Source organism: Scyliorhinus canicula, chromosome 17 (assembly GCF_902713615.1).
Source record: "Scyliorhinus canicula chromosome 17, sScyCan1.1, whole genome shotgun sequence".
NCBI lineage: Eukaryota > Metazoa > Chordata > Chondrichthyes > Carcharhiniformes > Scyliorhinidae > Scyliorhinus > Scyliorhinus canicula.
Window position 1 is genome coordinate 53,615,113 of NC_052162.1, and position 14,518 is coordinate 53,629,630.

Consider the following 14,518-nt stretch of genomic DNA (forward strand, 5'->3'; position numbering starts at 1 on the left):
ATTTTGGGGGGCGGTAGAGTTAGGAGGACGGCAGGGGCAGGATTCACGCCGACCCCCGGCAATTCTCCCACCCGGCGGGGGGGTCAGAGAATCCCGCCCCCGATCTTTTTTGACGAGTATCTTTTCAAGACCTGTGTGTTAATTTGCACACAATTAAGCGGATGAAAAGTGAACAATATCTTTCTTCCTTGATACTATGACCACTTGTGATTGAATGACAGCATTATGCGAATGTAAGATAGACAATGGGCTGGATTCTCCGTCGGCAGGATCCTCCACTTTGCTGGCAGCGCACTCACGCCCGCGGATTTCACGAAGGCATGGGGGTGCCTACAAAGGAAAATCCCATTGGCCGGCTGCTGGGAAGGAGGACGGAGGATCCCGCTGCTGGCGGTGGTACGCGCACCAGAAAATGGTGCGGCAGAACGGAGAATCCCGCCCAATGTGTTTCAAAAGGAATGTTAAATGGCTGTTTTTGTATTTGGTTCCTGACCATAAGACCCTAAGGCATAGGAGCAGAATTAGGCCACTCAGCCCATCGTGTCTGCTCCGCCATTCAATCATGGCTGATATTTTTCTCATTCGCATTCTCCTGCCTTCTCCTCATAACCCCTGATCCCCTTATTGATCAAGAACCTGTCTATCTCTGTCTTAAGGACACTCAGTGATTTGGCCTCCACAGCCTTCTGCGGCAAAGAGTTCCACAGATTCACCACCTTCTGGATGAAGAAATTCCTCCTCATCTCTGTTTTGAAGCATCGCCCCTTTAGTCAGAGATTGTGCTATCTGGTTCTAGTTTTTCGTACAAGTGGAAAAATCCTCTGCACGTCCACTCTATCTCGGCCTCCCAGTGTCCTGTAAGTTTCAATAAGATTCCCCCTCATCCTTCTAAACTCCAACGAGTACAGACCCAGAGTCCTCACCCATTCCTCATAAGATAAGCTCTTCATTCCAGAGATCATTCTTGTGACCATCCTCTGGACCCTTCCCAAGGCCAGCACATCCTTCCTTAGACACGGGGCCCAAAACTGCTCACAATACTCCAAATGGGATCTGACCAGAGCCTTATACAGCCTCAGAAGTACATTCCTGGTCTTCTATTCTAGCCCTTTTGGCATAAATGTCATTTGCAATTCTGACTAGAGTTCCCCTGCAATTCACAATTTATCTTGAGGTACAATGAACAATATCTGCCAACAGAATAGATTCAGTTCTGTTTTGTTATTCTCTTGACGTAGCATAAGCTGCTTCCTTGATGTGCACTCTGACAAAGGAAGGTTCAGACTTGGAGATAGCTTTAACACATTTATTAAACTGTTAACAATCCTCCTACTTGGATTCGACTCTCCTGTTAATCCTGCTATAGCTACTCAGACTGACGAACCAGTCTGCTACAATCCAGGTGGTGGGTGTGATGTGTTTCAAATCAACCCTGTGTACACACTGAGTGTCTCCACTGGAAAGAGGAAGATCATGTGTGCTGTGTCCTTTTATATGGGTTGGTGTAATGTCCCCCTGTGGTAGTGTCACCTCTGTGTGTATCGTGAATGCCCATTGGTCGTGACCTATCTTACTGACCTATTGGTTGAATGTCTGTGTGTCATGTCTCTGGTGCTCCCTCTAGTGTCTAGCTGGTCTATGTGTATTTACAGTAACCCCTTGTGTATTTACAATGATGCATATCACCACAAGTTCAATCAAACTTGCAGTGCACACCCCTCCGCAATGGAACCAGCTAGGACAGGAGTACTGCATGTGGGCTGACTGTCTGCATCCTTATCCCACGCTTGAAGAGAATGGCAGAAATAGGGATCTCAGAATCAAGTCCTGCTTGCCACTTTTAAAGGTCCGCTGGCTCAGCCCAGCTCCACGAAAATCAGGGCCTTGATCTCTTTCAACCTTTTCCCAGGGGCCCTTTCCATCATTACCTGAAATGTTTTTTAAATTATCTGTAACTTTTCTTTTTTTTCTTTGTGATCTGCTCTCTTAGTATGCCAGAGGCCTCAACAAGAATCCAATCTGATATGTGTCTTAGCTCTTGAAGGCTGACCTGCAGCAGCATGAACAACCAATATCGAAGAATTTAATCTTGTCAAAGTATCTGTTAAAATGGTGGTCACTGTATTTCTAAAATGTTAAACGTACTACACTGAAGTTTCAAATGATATCTTAAATTTGGATGGAGGGGTTACTTGCTCCGACAGAAAATAACACATGGAAAACAGATTTCTAATACCTGTGTAATAGAAGGTACCCTTCAGAAATTGGGGTTAAGGGTAATTTGCTATTACTGATCACAGCTAATTATGGTTGGTCATATATATATGAATCATAGAATCCCTACAGTGCAGAAGTTGGTCATTTGGCCCATTGAGCCTGCACCGACCCGTCGAAGGTCCACCCTATCCAGGCCCAATCCCCCACTCTATTCCTGCAACCCCACCCTAAGGGGCAATTTATCATGGCCAATCCACCTAACCTGCACATCTTTTGACTGTGGGAGGAGCAGCCAGAGGAAACCCACACAGACACAGGGAGAATATGTAAACACCACACAGACAGTCACCTGAGGTCAGAATCGAACTCGGATCCCTGGCCCTGTGAGGCAGCAGTGCTAACCACTGTGCCAGCATGCCGCCCCTTTGTTCAAATCCTTTTAGCAAAACGTATTCGCATTATCTTTTGTCAAGGAAACAACTGCCTACAAGTTAAATTCTACTTGAATTGCCAGCTTTCAGTTTTTCTCATTGGCACATTAACCTTGAGAACATGGCTGAAAGCAGGCAATGCTCCTTCTTCATTAACTTAATATTTTATCAGCGGACCTTTATTAAATTAAGGTGGTCTTTTACATGGGGATCTAATTTGTAAGGGGCACGTTCTGATCAGCTCTACTGGTTATCCCAATCAGTATTATTCCCAACCTGGAATTTTTGATGGAGAAGTATAAAAAGGATGTTATTCTGCACTTAAGCCTGGGAGTTTATGCAGGCTGTCCAAAATGGGATGCTACATCTCGAATGATAAGTGAATATTCATCTCTTGCCCACCCCAAAAACACAATCATATCACTGTCGAGAATGCCATTATATCAAGCAGCTGCCTGAAGAATAAGTTCAAGGCAATTAAGCTTGTTTTGTGAGAGCTGAGAACATATCTACGTTGGTCATTCATGGTTTGATTAATAGGATGTCAACAAAATGTTCTGTTATATTATGAGGTCCTGATTTCTTCTTGTTTTGTCTGGTGCAGCAATGACTCACAAGGAAGCACTCTCCACCCTCCAGCTCCTGATTTATCTGTTACCTCCATGTAACTGTGACACTCTGCTCCGATTGCTTGAGTTGCTGTCAAGGGTCGTGAGCCATGCCCATGACTCACTTGGTGAAGACGGGCAAGAGGTAATGATGACATAGCTTCAATTCCATTAGCAGTTCAGGAAAATAAAAGTCAACAATCAGCTCTCTCAATGCCTAATCTGACCCCACTGAAGTCAAATTAACTCCTCATGTATCTGCTTGTTGATATTTGGACATTGTTATGGCATGCAATATTAGCTGCCATGCCTGCTTACCTAACAATTAGTTGAAAGACTTTTACTGTACATAAGGACCCGAACATTCTTTGGATCGGAATGGTGGCATCACCTTCCTGCTCTCCCATTTCCTGCTCTCCCATTTCCTGCCCCCAGCATTAGCCCTGTCAGCACCCTCAGCAAACAGGTTGATCTGCAGAATATATCATTCTAATTAAAGTTTATCAGGCTGCTTACCCCTGTGGAAGCCGATGTACCTCCTCTCTCACCAAGTGTATTGATTGCCATTATTACACCTGATTCCCAAGAAACACAAACTAATAATAATAATCTTTATTATTGTCACAAGTAGGCTTACATTAACACTGCAGTGAAGTTACTGTGAATATCCCCTAGTCGCCACACTCCGGCGCCTGTTTGGGTACACTGAAGGAGAATTCAGAATAACCAATTCACCTAACAGGCATATCTTTCGGGACTTGTGTGAGGAAACCGGAGCACCCGGGGAAAACCCACACAGACACGGGGAGAATGTGCAGACTCCGCACAGACAGTAACCCAAGCGGGAATCAAACCTGGGCCCCTGACACTGTGAAGCAACAGTGCTAATCACTGTGCTATCGTGCCCCCGCTCAGGGAGGGGTTGCCTCAGGGAGACCCGTTGTTGGTTCTGCGAGGAAGTTGTGACACTTCAAAGAATTTCTCGAAAATGAAGAAGGGCCAACAAGTTGGCCTGTGCCAGTTTCCTGGGTGTTTTACCCGCTTCCTGTGGAGGATGTTTAAAGTTGGAGAGCAAAGGAATTTCAGGACCAAGCTATTTCTTTGAGAGATGTGGTGAGACATGTACCAGCCTCCCCGAACAGGCGGCGGAATGTGGCGACGACTAGGGGCTTTTCACAGTGACTTCATTTGAAGCCTACTTGTGACAATAAGCGATTTTCATTCTTTTTCATTTTAGATGCTATATCTTTAAATGAGGTTGACACAATGGGAGGAAGGTAAAATGATATTGGGGTGGAATCATTGAGTCTGGCAGTACGAGAGTGCAAGGTTAATATACACAGTTTGGATATTTAATCTTCCCTGAACTTTTGTCTGTTAAGATTACATCTTTTATTTAAACCACAATATATCCCATCTCCTGACTCTTGCTGGCGCACAGCTGTAGGGAGTAAATTTTGACTCATTGACCACTTAATACTATTAAGGCAGTTTGACGTCATAGAGGGAGATGAAAAATCAACAGAAGTGTTGGAGACTAGAAAAGGGAAATGATCCAAGAAGCTTATATCAGTTTCCTCATTGTTTGACTAGAGTAAGTTGCTGATCACCTAAGACTGGTGTTGGACAAGCAGTCTGACAAGAAAGGGGCAATGGAGAAGCTTGCAGAGGTGATGGAGGTTGAGCTCAGTGTTACATGTCAGAGTCCATGTAGATACTACTTCCATGTCTCCAGGTAATGTTGCCAAGGGGCAGCATATAGATGAGAAAGAGGAGCTTTAAGAGGTATCAACGCAGGCCTTAGGAGAGGAAAGGATGGTTGGAAATGGCGGCAGGATTTTGCATTCAGTGAACTGTCAAGGTTAATTTATTTTGTGTAGAAAACAATACTGAGAAGACATCATGAACCCAGCAGGCTGGTTAGTCATTTAATGAGAAGCGGGTCAGGAAACAAGAAATTTATTGGAGAGCTCATGGCCGAAGAAAATATAGAATGAAACATGGGTTCCGAGATAGGGCAGAGGGAAATGTGAGTAACATTTGGCCTAATGTCAAAAAGAAGTGGGGTAACAGCAGAGACCGTGGAATCAAAGGCCTCAGAATTGGTAACAAAGGAGTCCCTGAACTTCTTGCACTTGTTGGAGATTAGCATGGATGAAACTGGGGAAGGGGTTTTTAAGGAGATGGTTGGTGGCAGAAAGAAGAAGCTGGGGTTATCTTTGCTCTCCAGAATGATATTGAAGTACTGGATGCTTTTGGCCTGACAGATCAGGGAGTCGTCAAGGCAGACGGGGTGCTGGATGATCAAACAGCAACAGAAGTGTTATGATGGCACGGACAAGAGAGAGGGAGCTGGAGAGTGAATGTTTGAAAGTAGCCAGGAGAAAAGTTTGCTTTACTGTAAGGTAATGGAGTGGAGGAGAAATAAGGGATATGGGTAGTAAAGGAAATAGTCTTGTCATTAGTTCAAGGTAAATTGTGGTAAAATGCTTCTGGCAAAATGCTAATTTGGGACTGATATCCGGCTGTTCGCCTCACATAAAGTGGAATGAATTTCCAGGTCGGGCATTTGAGGGAAAACACTTGATGCATTTTTAAAAATCAGGACACAAGGAGGGGCAACAATTTCTTTCTGGATGATGACCAATACATTCATCTTGTAATGATGGATAACGTGAGGGAGGACGGCATAACAAAATGTATGCATGTAAGCTAGTCTAATTCAATCTGTCTGTTCTAGTACTGGAGCTGCTCTCACCAGAAGTGGAAATCATGTACTCACTGTCAATAATATTCTGTACAGTTTGTTCCAGTTGATGAATAATATTCTGCCAGGTATCATTGAAATGAACAGTGATATTTCAGAGAAGGTGATTGTTTCTTCATTTGTTATTTCTTTTAGATAACTGGAAATAAAATGACTGCTGTCAATCTCGCCACCATCTTTGGTCCAAATCTCCTTCACAGGGAGAATATGTCGGACAAAGACTACATTGCACAGGCAGCACAAGTTGAAGAAAGCTCAGCAATTATTGGGGTGATCCAAAAAATGATTGAGAATTACAGAACCCTGTTTATAGTAAGTATGGCATAAATTACCATTTCCTTTCTGTGTATTTCCCCATCTCACCTATTTTCCTGAAAGCGCTATATACAGCTGTAATACAGCTCATCCGTTAACAGTCACTGCACAGGTACTTTGCTCAAGTACTTCACCTCCATGTGTATTCTGCTGCTGACATTATATTTAATTAGGTCGATGGTCACCGAATGCCTGTGGTCTTGAAGGTCACAGTGGCCCTGAGGTTTTTCCGCCACAGGATCCCTGCAGGCATTATCTGGTGCCCTGTGTCGGAACTGACAGCTGGCTGCACATCACTGCATTAAGGTGGTGACAGATGCCCTATTCAGGTGTGCTCATGAATTTTGTTTTGTTACTGACACAATGCCAGTCAGGCTAAAAGAGCCAGAGGCCTGAGCAGTATTCCTGGTTTTCCAAAGTGCAGGGCATAATAGACTGAACACATGTGGTCATTAAAATGCCTTCTGGACAGCTGGGAGCTTTTGTAAACAGGAAGGGATATCATTCCCTTAAAGTTCATCTGGTATGTGCACACTATCTGGGCAGCAATCACAATGCTGACTGTTATGCTCTTATAATGATACAAGTCCTTGATCTTATAGCTGTTTATGACACAAGGCACCAATCACTGAGAAGGGTAAACACATTGTGGGGTCATTGATTAAGAGTAAAGTTTGGAGCATGAGGAACCCCTGTCTGCTCTGCTCCGTGCTTGAAAGTAAAAGTGAAACTAATACTAGGACACGTAATACATACATCATTTCCCTTCTACTGATGTACACAGCCACATGTTCATCCTCTTAAAGGCATGCTACAACATCTACATACTGAGGCACTTCTGGTGGCAGGAATGTTCAACAGGCCACAAGCTTTGTTTGGCTGGCATCTGGGAGACAGAGGATACCCTCTTAGGAGATGGCTGGTGACATCAATACAGAACTCACAGATAGAATCTGTACAGGAGGTACACTGAAGCCACTCAACCACCAGGGCCTACTCTGTCTCAGTCTCTGACAGCTGATCTTGTGATGTGTGCTCGCAAGTGTGTGAATCCCTGAGAGCCAACATGTGTTTAGCTACTAAGATATCTGTGTTCGTTTTGGGTAACACTGCACCCTCTGAGCTTCAGTCGGTTAGCGAGGATCACTCAGGGCTTGTGGTATTGCTGCAGATGTTTATCCGGTTGTGGAAATAAAGCAAGGAGAGTGAGTGGCATCATCATTACTTAAGGTGAGTTCAGAGAGACATGCCTCCTGAGATATTTTTCAGGATGGCAGCCGGTGACTAGTGGTGTGCCTCAGGGGTCGGTATTGGGATCACAACTTTTCACAATGTAAATTAATGATCTGGAAGAAGGAACTGAGGGCACTGTTGCTAAATTGCGGATGACACAAAGATATTCAGAGGGGCAGGTAGTATTGAGGAAGCAGGGGGCTGCAGAAGAACTTGGATAGACTTGGAGAGTAGACAAATAAGTGGCAGATAGAGTACAATATGGAAAAGTGTGAGGTTATGCACTTTGGTAGGAAGAATGGAGGCATAGACTTTTCGAAATGGGAAAAGGCTTAGGAAATCAGAGTAATAGTAATAATCGCTTATTGTCACAAGTAGGCTTCAATGAAGTTACTGTGAAAAACCCCGAGTCGCCACATTCCGGTGCCTGTTCAGGGAGGCCGTTACGGGAATTGAACTGCTGGCTTTGTTTTGCATTACAAACCAGCTGTTTAGCCCATTGGATTGTGAGCAATTTTGCACCCCATATCTAAAGAAGGATGTGCTTGCCTTGGAAAGAGCCCAGAGGAGGTTCACAAGAATGATCCCTGGAATGAAGGGCATGTCAAATGAGGAGCAGTTGAGGAATCTGGGTCTGTACTTGTTGGAGTTAAGAAGGATGAGAGGGAATCTGACTGAAACTTACAGAATACTGAGAGGCCTAGATAGAGTAGACGTGGAGTGGATGTTTCCACTGGTAGGAAAAACTATAACCCAAGGGCACAGCCTCAGACTGAAGGGCCGATCCTTTGAAACCAAGATGAGGAGGAAATTCTTCAACCAGAGGGTGGTGAATCTGTGGAACTATTTGATGCAGGAAGCTGTGGAGGCTAAATCACTGAGTGGCTTTAAAACAGAGATAAACAGTGTATTGATTAATAAGGAGATCAGGGGTTTTAAGGAAAAGACAGCAGAATGAGAATGAGAAAAATGTCAGCCATGATATTTTTCCCCCGTTATTCTCATTTTCAGTTTTGCTCTGGGTCATTGATGCCACACATTGTCAAATGCTGCATTGATGTCAAGGACAGTCACTCTTCCCTCAACATCTGGAATTCAGTCCTTTGTCCATGTTTGTACCAAGGCTGTAGCGAGGTCAGGAGCTGAGTGGCCCTGGGAGAACCCAAACTGACCATCAGTGAACAGGAGCGGGATTCTCCGATCCCCGCTAGGTCGGAGAATCGCCGGAGGGCGCACGTGAATCCCACCCCCGCCGGCTGCCGAATTCTCCGGCACCGGGGATTTGGCGGGGGCGGGAATCGCGCCGCACCGGTTGGCGGCCTCCCCCCCCGGCGATTCTCCGGCCTGCGATGGGCCGAGTGGCCGCCTGTTTTTTGCCGGTCCTGCCGGCATAAATTAGAGTACGTCCTTACCAGTGGGACCTGGTGGCATGGGCGGACTCCGGGTTAACGGGGGTGCACGGGGGGATCTGGCCCCGGAAGATGCCCCCACGGTGGACTGGCCCGCGATCGGGGCCCACTGATCTGCGGGTGGGCCTGTTCCGTGGGGACACTCTATTCTTCCGCACCGGCAGCTGTAACGCTCCGCCATTGCCGGTGCGTAGACAAAGCCCTCTGCTCATGCGCTGGGATGACGCCAGCACATGCTGGCACTCCCACACATGTGCCAACTCGCGCCGGCTGGCGGAGGTCCTTTGGCTCCAGTTGGCGTGGCGCCCAGCCCCTTCCCCGCCAGCTGACGCGGCGCAATGCATTCCAGGTCTGGCCTAGCCCCTGAAGGTGTGGAGAATTCTGCACCGTTGGGGCGGCCCACACCAGAGTGGTTCCCGCAGCTCCATCCCGCCACAGTTGCCCGCCCTGCTGATTGTGGCAGAATCCCGCCCCAGGTTATTGCTGATAATGTGCCGCTTGATAGCACTGTCAATGATCCCTTCCATCACTTTGCCAATGATCAAAAGTAGACTGATGGGGTGGTAATTGGTCGAGTTGGATTTATCCTGCTTTTTGTATACAGGACACATCTGGGCAATTTTCCAAACTGCTGGTTAGATTCTAGTGTTAAAGCTGTACTGGAACATTGGGTGCATGGACAGTGTAAGGGCCAAGGGTGGTGGGTGGCTTGGCATGTGTTAACTCTAAGTTGGCATAGGTGCTAGAAAGAGCCATGGGATTTGGGCCATGAATTGACATTAAGCTAGGCTGGGGCAGGGAGTGGGTAGGAGTGTGATGTGGTGGCAGGCCCAACTGTATGCTGCACCATCCAGAACAAAGATCATCCCATCCAAGGGAATTTCTCCCAATGTGGGTGCGGGGAGCCAGAACATTTTCCAAGTTTTGCTGACCGCCTCAGGAGCAAACAGCCATAGCCTTTATATGGCAAATTGCAAACAACAGGATAATTTCAGTTGATCAAAGATCACATAATAAAACATCCAGGAATATGTCCAACCAGACCTGGCGCCCCCAAGGTGCAATGTTTCTACACAAGTTTCCTGAGGTGTCAATGAACCAGTGAAATCCTGCGCTCGTAAAAGGTAGTGAGCAGAAATTGCCAGTCTGGAATACTATATTTGGTTCTTTCCGGCTGCAGTAAGGATCACAGCCCATATCTGCAGTTATGGATCATTAGAAGAAACGATGTAACAGGGGTGGCGGAGTTGCACTACTGGTTAGGGAAAATATCACAGCTGTACTACGGGTGGACATCTCAGAGGGCAGCAAGGCTATATGGATCGAGATTTGGAATAAGAAGGGTGCAGCCACCATGTTGGGGATTTACTACAGGCCTCCCAACAGCCAGAGGGAGATGGAGGAGCAGATAGGTAGACAGATTTTGGAAATGAGTAAAAACAACAGGGTTGTTCTGATGGTAGACTTCAACTTCCCCAATATTGACTGGGACTCACTTAGTGCTAGGGGCCTGGATGGGGCAGAGTTTGTAAGGAGCATCCAGGAGGGCTTCTTAATACAATATGTAGACAGTCCAACTAGGGAAGGGGCTGTACTGGGCCTGGTATTGGGGAATGAGCCCAGCCAGGTGGTAGACATTTCAGTAGGGGAGCATTTCGGGACCAGTGACCACAATTCAGTAAGTTTTAAAGTGCTGGTGGACAAGGATAAGAGTGGTCCTAGGGTAAATGTGCTAAATTGGGAGAAGGCTAATTCTAACAATGTTAGGTGGGAACTGAAGAACTTAGATTGGGGGCGGATGTTTGAGGGTAAATCAACATCTGACATGTGGGAGGCTTTCAAATGTCAGTTAAAAGGAATTCAGGACCAGCATGTTCCTGTGCGGAAGAAGGATAAATATGGCAAATTTCAGGAACCTTGGATAACGAGAGATATTGTAGGCCTCATCAAAAAGAAAAAGGAGGCATTTGTCAGGGCTAGAAGGCTGGGAACAGACAAAGCCTGTGTGGAATATAAGGAAAGTAGGAAGGAACTTAAGCAGGGAGTCAGGAGGGCTAGAAGAGGTCACAAAAAGTAATTGGCAAATAGGGTTAAGGAAAATCCCAAGGCTTTTTACACGTACATAAAAAGCAAGAGGTAGCCAGGGAAAGGGTTGGCCCACTGAAGGATAGGCAAGGGAATCTATGTGTGGAGCCAGAGGAAATGGGCGAGGTACTAAATGAATACTTTGCATCAGTATTCACCAAAGAGAAGGAATTGGTGGATGTTGAGTCTGGAGAAGGGTGTGTAGATAGCCTGGATCACATTGAGATCCAACAAGACGAGGTTTTGGGGTGTCTTGAAAAATATTAAGGTGGATAAGTCCCCAGGGCCGGTTAGGATCTACCCTAGAATACTGAAGGAGGCTAGAGAGGAAAATGCTGAGGCCTTGACAGTAATCTTTGGATCCTTACTGACTTCAGGTGATATCCCGGAGGACTGGTGAATAGCCAATGTTGTTCCTTTGTTTAAGAAGGGTAGCAAGGATAATCCAGGGAACTACAGGCCGGTGAGCCTTACATAAGTGGTAGGGAAATTACTAGAAAGAATTCTTCGAGAATGGATCTACTCCCATATGGAAGCAAATGGACGTATTAGCGAGAGGCAGCAAGGTTTTGTGAAGAGGAGGTCGTGTCTCACTAACTTGATAGAGTTTTTCGAAGAGATCACAAAGATGATTGATGCAGGTAGGTCAGTGGATGTTATCTATATGCACACCCCACCTGTAGCGGGATCCTCCGTCTCGCCAGCCGGCCAATGGGGTTTGCCATTGTGGGCACCCACACGTGTCGGGAAATCCGCGGGCATGAGTGCATTAGTATCATGTTGAATGCTTTAACCCGTTTATTTCATCCTTTTTCTCCTTGCTTAACTATGGGATAACTGATACAGCTCAACAATGGGTGCATTTTCATCCTCAGAAAATTAATACAGCTATCGGTATAAAATATAAAGCTAAAAATTTGCAATTGTTGCAATGAGTTGCCAGAAACGAAGAATTGAAATTTAAAAAGGGTTGTTTGATTAAGTGAATTAAAGACTTTCTCCTCTCTGTGTCTGTTTGAAATTGGATGCAAATGGAGGGAAATGTGAATGATCACAACTGCCACCACCTCTCTACCTGACTTAGATTTCCCCCTCCACTGCCAGCACGGCCACACTACTCTCTTCTTCCTCGCCCGCCACAAGTAAATGACAGCAGGAGACAGGCCTGCATCCCTGATGGATTTCTGTCTCATCGATCCATGTTATTGCCAATTTCCGGGGCCACTATGGGAAAGCTGATAGTAGGCAACATAAAGAAACAGGAATAGCTGTGATGCGCCTCTATGAAATGAAAATTGCTTATTGTCACGAGTAGGCTTCAATGAAGTTACTGTGAAAAGCCCCTAGTCGCCACATTCCGGCGCCCGTTCAGGGAGGCTGGTACGGGAATTGAACCGTGCTGCTGGCCTGCCTTGGTCTGCTTTAAAGGCCAGTGATTTAGCCCAGTCTGCTAAACCAGCCCCTGGAGAGAGTGAGGGGGCCTCATGGACCTTCCCTCCTCTATGTTTACTCCAACATTTGTCTGTTATAGCCTCGGAACTTGGTCAAAACGTTCAGTGGGGGTTAGATTACAAATGTTCATCAGTCATTGAAGAGGGCACGATAAGTTGAGAATAGTTAATAAAGCTGCAACATGCAGGTTTTATTAATAGGGCACAGAGTACAAGAGCAAGGAGGTTATGTTGAATTTGTGCAAGTGACTAGTTCAGTTTCAGCTGGTGTAGTGAATCCAGTTCTGGGCATGACACTTTAGGAAGGAAGTGAAAGCATTGGAGAGAGTGCAGGAAAGATTTACAAAAAAGTTTCCTGGGAAGAGGAACTTCATTTGTGAAGATAGTTTGGAGAAATTAGGACTGTTTTCCTTACAGAAAAGAAGTCTGAGCGGAGATTTGATAAAGGTATTCAAAATCTTGAGGAGTCTGGACCGAGTACATCGGAAGAATCTGTTCCTGCTCGTGAAAGGATCGAGAATGAGAGGTTACAGACTTGAAATAATTGGCAAAAGGTGCAAAAGCTACATGAGAAAAAAAACCTTCCTTTGCAGCAAGTGGTCACGGTCTGGAATTCACTGTCTGATAGTGTGGTGCAGGGCAGGTTCAATTGAGGTGTTCAGAAGGGAATGAGACTTGTCAACTGAAAAGGAAGAATGTGCAGAGTTACAGGGACAAGGCGGTAGAATGGCACCGAGTGAATTGGTCATTTGGAGAACCGGTGTACACATGATGGGCCGAATGGCCTCCTGTAGTGCTACAACAATTCTGTGGTTCTGTGAATTCTTTGGCAGCATTGAGATTATCCTCTTTGCACTGCTGAGCGTCTTCTTCATAATGGGAATCACACTGAGAGTTTGCTGTGTATCTCCCATGAGCCCTGACCTAATGCAATCAAACTCTACCACAACTCTTGGCCCATACAGCAAATGCCCAGCTGCTTGAGAATGTTAGTTTGAAATCTGCTCATACTGATGAGACGATAGATGTTTTTTTTCTGTTGCCAGAGATGTAACCCACTTTTGCCGAATCTTTCTGACACACAAAGACTTGGGTATTGGGTGAAACCCTGGCTGAATTTGTATCCTGGCCAAAGTCAGCACCTTCAGCGAAGGATAGGAGCAACATTTTTTTCCCAGCCTATATATAGCTGTTGTGAAGGAAATAGACTCTTCTGTTGAAAGAAAGATTACAATATCCCTAGAGGCAAAAATCAGTTCATTAAAGTTCAAAGTTGATTTCTCATTTTCATTCATGTAATTGTTGCAATGTGTCAGCCATTGCTGTATGATACACTATTGCCAAGGTTTGTCCCTTTGTGTTTAGACAGTAATTCCGGCTTCACCACAAACATTTCCCTCAGTTGTTTTATTTATATCTGTTGCTTCTGTTTTCATATGGAAAATAGAAAATTGTTCCCAACATCTGGAGAGAGCAGGATGATTTCTTGTTAACCCTTGCAGAATATTAAAATATGAAAAAACACATAAAAGTACTGAGCAACAACCTTGCTGTTGACTCAATGGACAAATGCATTATATGTCACGGCGGCACTGAAGCATACAGACCAGGAAAATTCAGACAAGTCATAGAATTGTTATGGTGCAATTGGAGGCGATTCGGCCCATCGTGTCTGCACTGGCTCTCCAAAGGAGCAATTCACTTGATGCCATTCTCCCGCCTTCTCCCATTACTCTGCACATTCTTCCTTTTCAGATAACAGTCTCATTCCATTTTGGATGTCTCGATCGACTCTCAGGCAGTGCATTCCAGAAATTAACCGCTTGCAGCATGGAAACTTTGTTTCTCATGTCGCCTGTTCAGACATCTTATGATTTTGAATACCTCAATTAAATCTCCTTTCAGTCTCCTCTTCTCCAAAGAAAGCTCTTTGAAGTTGTGCCTTGCACACCAAGGTCTGGGTCATTAATATATATCAGGAAAAGAAATAAATTTTCTAATT

The 14,518-nt window shown here is 45.4% G+C and overlaps 1 protein-coding gene across 3 annotated transcripts in view; it reads left to right on the forward strand.

Annotated features, from left to right (window-relative positions):
• The window catches only part of arhgap36 (Rho GTPase activating protein 36), a 312,849-nt gene that overhangs the window by 272,961 nt on the left and 25,370 nt on the right, over positions 1 to 14,518 (forward strand). For all 3 annotated transcript variants that reach the window (XM_038775246.1, XM_038775244.1, XM_038775245.1), the window contains exons 8-9: positions 3,253 to 3,401; positions 6,159 to 6,335. In XM_038775246.1, coding sequence (XP_038631174.1) covers positions 3,253 to 3,401; positions 6,159 to 6,335 — 326 coding nt within the window. The remainder of the gene's footprint in view (positions 1 to 3,252; positions 3,402 to 6,158; positions 6,336 to 14,518) is intronic.